Source organism: Eptatretus burgeri, chromosome 4 (genome assembly GCF_056783735.1).
Source record: "Eptatretus burgeri isolate ZD-2024b chromosome 4, Ebu_testis_v1, whole genome shotgun sequence".
Lineage (NCBI taxonomy): Eukaryota > Metazoa > Chordata > Myxini > Myxiniformes > Myxinidae > Eptatretus > Eptatretus burgeri.
In genome coordinates this window covers 1,160,758-1,167,745 of record NC_140964.1, presented here as the reverse complement: position 1 = coordinate 1,167,745, position 6,988 = coordinate 1,160,758, and the positions used below count along the sequence as shown (strand labels likewise).

The 6,988-nt window shown below is 49.8% G+C and overlaps 1 protein-coding gene across 3 annotated transcripts in view; it reads right to left on the bottom strand.

Annotated features, from left to right (window-relative positions):
• Positions 1–6,626, bottom strand: part of NFX1 (nuclear transcription factor, X-box binding 1) — a 98,845-nt gene extending 92,219 nt beyond the window's left edge. For 2 of the 3 annotated variants that reach the window (XM_085876639.1, XM_085876641.1), the window contains exons 1-3: positions 5,022–6,626; positions 4,339–4,851; positions 3,532–3,693 (exon numbers count right to left, since the gene is read on the bottom strand). In XM_085876639.1, the coding sequence (XP_085732765.1) occupies positions 3,532–3,693; positions 4,339–4,851; positions 5,022–6,216 (1,870 nt within the window). In that variant the 5' untranslated portion in view covers positions 6,217–6,626. The remainder of the gene's footprint in view (positions 1–3,531; positions 3,694–4,338; positions 4,852–5,021) is intronic. The other variant, XM_085876638.1, reaches the window with a different exon arrangement.
• Between the last annotated feature and the right edge of the window lie 362 nt (positions 6,627–6,988).

Sequence of the window (6,988 nt, the reverse complement as noted above, 5' to 3'; positions counted from 1 at the left end):
AAATATATTCCGGTTTTTGTGATATATGGAATACTTTCCTGGCAGCGCCCCCTACAATTAGGGTATGCGCGGAAATTGGCAAAAAAATTGAAGGCCCCCAAGCGACCAGGTGAGTGCATCGATACGAATGAAACTTTACAGGTTCATGGTACTCAATGAGTACTACAACTTTGCCTCAGGACATACCGACCGATTTTGCTTAGGTCAGGGGTCAAAGGTCAATTAGTGCAAAAATCGATAATATGCGAGAGCTGGAGGTGCCTTCGCGCCAAATGCTACACCTCCGAGGGTTATGGTCGGATGGTCATGAAAATTCACACTAATCGTCTGGACTACATTGTGCACAAACAATCGAGCCAGATTTTCGATTTAAATCTTTGTTCACCCACAGCACACCCTTGAACTTTGGGGATTTCCGATTTCAAACCGCATTTTCGGTACTTTTCATTCAAATGGATACCGAGTAGTTATCAGTAGATTGAACTGGATGAGGTCGGCAAAATGAGTACAAGTGCACTGGTAAAGGTGCAAAGCATCAGCGGCGCAGTCACACCCCGACAGAATGATAGCTACCCAGCAGCCAAGCTGCCATACGCAAGAGGTAAAAGAAACCACAATCGCTTCAACCACTTACAACGCTTCAACAACTTTACCGCAGACGCCACAGCGCTTCCTCCACCTCACTTTAACCAGCGCAGCTGCCATCAGCTCTATGGATGCTCACAACAGTCATTAGGGACGCCGGGGAATGGAGGACATAGCGGGTGCTTGCGAGCCAGAACACTTCGGCATGCAGCTCGAAGCGCAAATGTGCCGCTGGGATTCATTCAGCGAAGACTGGGTAACTCTGGCAATCCATTAACCAACAGCATTTGAGTGGAGTACAGCGCACGTTCATGGCCAGAGAGCACTCCCGAAAACCCGCGCCACATAGACATTGTGGAGCTCTGTTACGTGACTGAGCCCGAGAGCGACTGAGACCATCTTCGACTCCAGTCTGGCAGGGTTGGGGCTACTTCTTGGGGTGACATCTATGTACCAATGGGGATGCGTGTAAATGCCCACAGGGTCTCTTGATCTGAATTCTGGCTCCTCCTTTGCCCGAGGCTCTAGAAAAAGAGAGCGAATCGGGAGCTTTTTGTCTTTTGGGTCCAGAGTCTTTTCCGAGCCGAGCATCGTCCACGAGTCTGGATGAACGAGAGCAGAGCTGAGAGAACAACGCGAGAACAAGCCAGGCGAGCAGTGCTGAGTTGTTGCTGAGTCATCACCGGGTCATCTGCGCTTGGCTCCCACAGCGTTCCACAGTCATCATATATAACTAAACATTTGCAGACTCTCTTACACGCCCCACTAAGCTCTCACACATCTTTTGCTCCAATCTGTTGTCTTGTCTACCATGAACGTGTCACTGAAAGAGCATACCGATTCGCACCTCTTCTACATCACATTCAATAAGACGGGTGTTGGCTTAGTGGTTAGGGTGGCTGCCTTGGGACCTCAGGGTCCTGAATTTGAGCAACATTGGCCGCTGAATGAACACCAAGTGTGGTTGACTCAGCCTGTCATCCTTCCGAGGTCAGTGAAATGAGTACCATGGTACTCGTATGGGGGCACAGCATTAGCGGCATAGTCGCACCCCAACAAAATGACAGTTACCCGGCAGCCAAGCTGTCGTACGCAAGAAGAAGATGATCACATTGAATCACATTTTGCACCTCCCACTCACGCACCGCAGACACCCCAGTTTTCTTCCCTCCTCCCGCCTCCGAAGCGATTGGGTTGCGTCTGGTCCATCGACCGCGCCAGGTACAATGAGGTCGCTTACACCTCAACTTCTTCTCTTCTTTCTGGGCTATCTATAATTTCCTTGGGTGTGTGTCTGACGGCACCTGTAATATAAATACAAGTTAAGATTGGAGAAGTTCTTTATAGTGGCTCATTTTATTTTTTGTTTTGTATATAACAGAGGCTCGCATGAGAGCTAACACACAGAATGTACAACAAGAGGAGCAGGAGAAAAGGACGAGACAGGGAAGGAAAAAAGTGTGGAACAGACATGAGGAGATGTGTGGAAGGGAGAGGGATGGTGCAGGGTACATGGGGGGACACAAGATGGACACTACAGGGACTTTCAGGTCCTTACATGGCAGGAACTTTCAGGAAGGAAGCAGGGAATTTGAAGGAGGTAGGTTTTGGGTGGATTAATGGGGGTAGAAAAGATCGAGGATTCGGATGGGGGACGAGAAGAGATGGTGGTGAATAACTGTTTTGAAGACCTGGAGGGAAGAATGTGATTGAAGAGACTGTGGGAGTTTGTTACAAAGGTGGGGAAAAAAAGAGGAATGAAAGAGTGAATGTGAGCAGCGATTCGTGATTTTGGTAGTTTTACCTATAAAGGGGTTGTTGGCGGACTTTGAGCGCCCTGCGGAAATATGGGGGGGGGCAAATATCTCAGAGCGGGGGGGGGCGAGGCCGGAGAGGAGATGGTAGAAGACAGAAAGACCACGAACCTGCCTGCGGTGAGAGAGTGAGAGGCGCAAAGACTCAGCCTCATCGTGGGAGATACCAATGATCCGAAATGCCTTGGTTTCCACAGCGTGAAGCCGAGAAAGGTGAGAGGCAGGAGCACCAGCCCAAAGGGGAGAGCAGTACTTCATCAGGCAGCAGACGAAAGCTTTGTGTGTGGTCAGCAGTTCAGATGTGCCAATGAAGGACTTTGTTTGACGGAGGATTCCCAGTCGGCGACTGGCTTTGGAGGCCAGCTTGGAAATGTGGCTTTCCCAGGAAAGATAATGAATGGCACATAGTGAGACCCAGAAGCTTGAAAGAAAGGACTTCTTCCAGAGGATTGTTGAGAAAGTAGATGGGGGGGAGGAAGGGTTCCAGATAGTCCTTTCAGGAGACAAAGAGGGTTAGCTCTGCTCTGTGCCTTTCTTTTTGTAAATAATAATTGCATTTCTTTTTCCACACCCACAAATCCTGGCTTTCCCTGCTGTACACTACATTGAATAAAATACGCAACTGTGCTACATGACCTTCCCTCACCGTCACTTGTAATAAATTGCTTATGTTATAAATGAACCCAGCTCTTTTCGGCTTTTCATTCATTGGTCCAGCATGGTCCGCACATTAGTTTATCCAGGAAGTTCTGCCCCACCGAATTTGCTCTTGTTAGCCAGCGCACACTCACTGTATCGCTCGGCAGTAATCCGGGTGTGTAATGAGGGCACGGGACCCCAATTGACTCGACCGTTCACAAGTAAGGCATCACACACGAAGTAGTGTAACCCTGCCGGATTGGCAGTGCCAATCGGCGTTCGTGGTTGCTTAGCAACCTGCCGGTGCGCGGGTTTATCTGTGCCCAGCGGCCTCAGAACCAGGCGTTCGAAAGGGACCCGACTGCTTCCCCTGGTGGCAAGCCTTGAACCCGGAGTCCGTAACAACATAAAAACAAGTGGCACCTTCTACAACTTTCAAAACCCAAAGATTTCTCCCGGCCGCATCTTCACCCATCCCCCACCCAGTGGTTACCTTCCACCTTGGCAGCAGGAGAGCGGGCCCATCTCCTAATACAAGGTAGGTGAAACACATGGAAACAGTTCTGGCAGCTCCAAACGTATGCGTTAGCTTGGATAACATCACAGCACACCATGCACTCATAAGTGCCGGCACTCAGCTGCTGGATCAACGAACCTGCAGACAATATGGCAATTACAAAAAACACAGAGGGCATACAAACTGTTTTTAAAACTAGGAGAAAATCGTCAGCAAATTCGCATCATCCCTTATTTTACATCATCTTCGTCCACATGCAGCACAACGCTGTGGGGTTATATCATTGGCTAAGGGCCCGGGAGTGCGGCTGATGCAGTGCCCTCTGTACTGGCGAAGGACACCGTGGGATCTTTAACGGACGCAATCCAACTAACGCCAGCACTCCTAGTTTCACGTCCACCCAAGGGACGGCACACACATTGATGAATCACCCTGCCTGCGAAACACCAGGATGACAGTTCATAGCCAGGTCGGGATTCAAATCCAGGCTAGACAGATTCGAGGGGAGTGTGCGTACCTCTAGGCCATGTTGTCAGCCCTAATTTTACATTAAAAAAAACAACGATTAGGTGTACTCTTTATAGGTTTAAAAGATCAAATTATATCCGCAAGATATTTTTCATTCACAACTCTCATCACAAAAATATTACTTAATACACAACACAACTGTCATGCTGTTTCAATGTTGCAGTCCATTTCCAAAATGCACTGTAATTACATTTGACGATACAATATTGTGAGAGAGCAATGATGACGGGGTATAGAATTTTAAAACAAAACAACCTGTGTGAGTTTCATGACTCTTGTAAACTTCAGCCTGCCCCGTTTTTGACTGCAAATTTTGCCGCCACTGCGTTCCGTCTTTTGGTCGATTAATGGTGTTCTCTTTCCCCAAATCTCTGACACGGTCAGGGTGCTGCTTGTCCAAAGACCTCTGCTCGTGGAGTCCTTCCTCGGCGTCTCTCCACGGACGACCTATCTGTGGTCCAGGTGCTCTCCATTGGGAGCTGGCAGAGCCCTGGCCTCGACCGTCCCACCTTTCTTGCCATCTACGCCGCGCCTGGCTACGGCAGCTTCCACCACCTCGGGCTTGCATGTTTTGAGAGCGCTGTTCCTTCTCCTTCTCCTTCTCGCCGAGACTCGTTTCCTGGTGGCCATGCATCAATGTCGAGTCGTCAACTGGTGCAGACGTTCCAACAGAACTGTTTTGCTTGGAATTGTGCAAGTTTCCCTGACTGTACTCCATCTTGTCATCGTTCACTTTCCGATGTCGATTTTCATCCACACTTGCTGCAGCTGCAAAAAGATTTAAAAACAAGTTTCAGATAAACCCACAAAGCCAAATATCACAATCAATCTTGACCCATAACAGGCATAGGAATGTAAGGATCACAGCACAGGCATGTCGTACAGGGGTCATCCAGGGGTCGTCCAGGGATCGGACAAGAATCATACAAGGGTCATACCAGTAGCATCTTCCACAACCGTCGCCGTTGAACCATTGCCTTGCACGGGTCTTGCTCCATCTCGTCTCCTCCTTTGCTGCTGTCTGCTGTAACCTCGTCCGTCCGATCTTCGAGAAGCACCTGAAGGAGGGCACGTCTCTTCCGGTCCTTCATAATTTGACCGGTATCTCTGATTTTGCTGATAACCGTGTCGTCCACCTCTATTTCCTCGCCTGGCGGGCATCGCGACCTCTTCTGCCCTCCTTTCTCTGCCAGTCCTCCCACTTCCAACCCAAGCAGGCCCATTCGCTCCTCGGGGCCTGACCTCAGGCCTTGTTGACAAACATTCTCCAGGCCCATTCGCTCCTCGGGGCCTGACCTCGGGCCTTGTTGACAAACATTCTCCAGGCCCATTCGCTCCTCGGGGCCTGACTTCAGGCCTTGTTGACAAACATTCTCCAGGCCCATTCGCTCCTCGGGGCCTGACCTCGGGCCTTGTTGACAAACATTCTCCAGGCCCATTCGCTCCTCGGGGCCTGACTTCAGGCCTTGTTGACAAACATTCTCCAGGCCCATTCGCCCCTCGGGGCCTGACTTCAGGCCTTGTTGACAAACATTCTCCAGGCCCATTCGCTCCTCGGGGCCTGACTTCAGGCCTTGTTGACAAACATTCTCCAGGCCCATTCGCTCCTCGGGGCCTGACCTCGGGCCTTGTTGACAAACATTCTCCAGGCCCATTCGCTCCTCGGGGCCTGACTTCAGGCCTTGTTGACAAACATTCTCCAGGCCCATTCGCTCCTCGGGGCCTGACTTCAGGCCTTGTTGACAAACATTCTCCAGGCCCATTCGCCCCTCGGGGCCTGACTTCAGGCCTTGTTGACAAACATTCTCCAGGCCCATTCGCTCCTCGGGGCCTGACCTCGGGCCTTGTTGACAAACATTCTCCAGGCCCATTCGCTCCTCGGGGCCTGACCTCGGGCCTTGTTGACAAACATTCTCCACTTCCTTGCGAGGAACGTCCAGCCTCGTCCCTTTGCTTCACCATAACCGGAGTTGGGTTTGGAGTCTTGGGCTCGCCACATGTATCACCATGAGACCAGGTCTGCCGGCCCGTGTGAGGAGGACACGACCCACCTGCATTCTTCTGTCTCCACGAACCACAACACCGTTGGGACGCCGGCGTGAAGGTAGCTGCGTCTGGGTTCAACGAGGTCATCTAGTTACCTGAGCAGGTAAATATCGCGAGCGAGTTCATTCCTGACGTCGGTGTGGGGAAGCGCGTCGGGACGAACACGTGGGGGTGGGTGGGGCAACGACGGGGGAAACGCAGCGATTTACCCGCGATTTCGGTCACACAAATTAATAAAATTGTCGCGGGTATAAAAGTGTAAGCACATGAAGTGTTAATGCGACGCAAACATAATGGGATTTAAAATGGCCATTTATAATTGAGTTTCCGGTATATTTAATTTTGTGTAATTATTACGATCACACCGGCGCCACGCGCACCTCATGCGTCTCAATGACGTAACAATGCATCGTCAATTCGAGGGAAATTAATCTCAAATTAATTTCGAGGGAAATTAATCTCAACAAGAACAAACGGCGATCAAACGTCACTTCCGGCGGCGCAATTCGACGTCACCGACAAACTATGTCACTTCCGTCCACATTTACACTTTATTACGATTATTTTTTGGGGGGGTTATTTTTTGTGCTTTTTTACTCAGTTCGATTGCAGAGATTTATGGCAATAACATCAGTACCTTCCGCTCGATAACCTGTCAAGAAGAAACATATAAGGTACGAAATCGAAACGAGGTAATTGACTGCCAATCTCGCTAGCATTAACTACACGACACACCTCAACGTGTTCCGCGTGAAGATCACAGAGAAAATGTGTTTAACTGCCCGCTGCACGGATTTTATAATACTGTAAATGTATGTAATATGATGTTGAGGATATCACATTCAGTTGTGTTTTATTC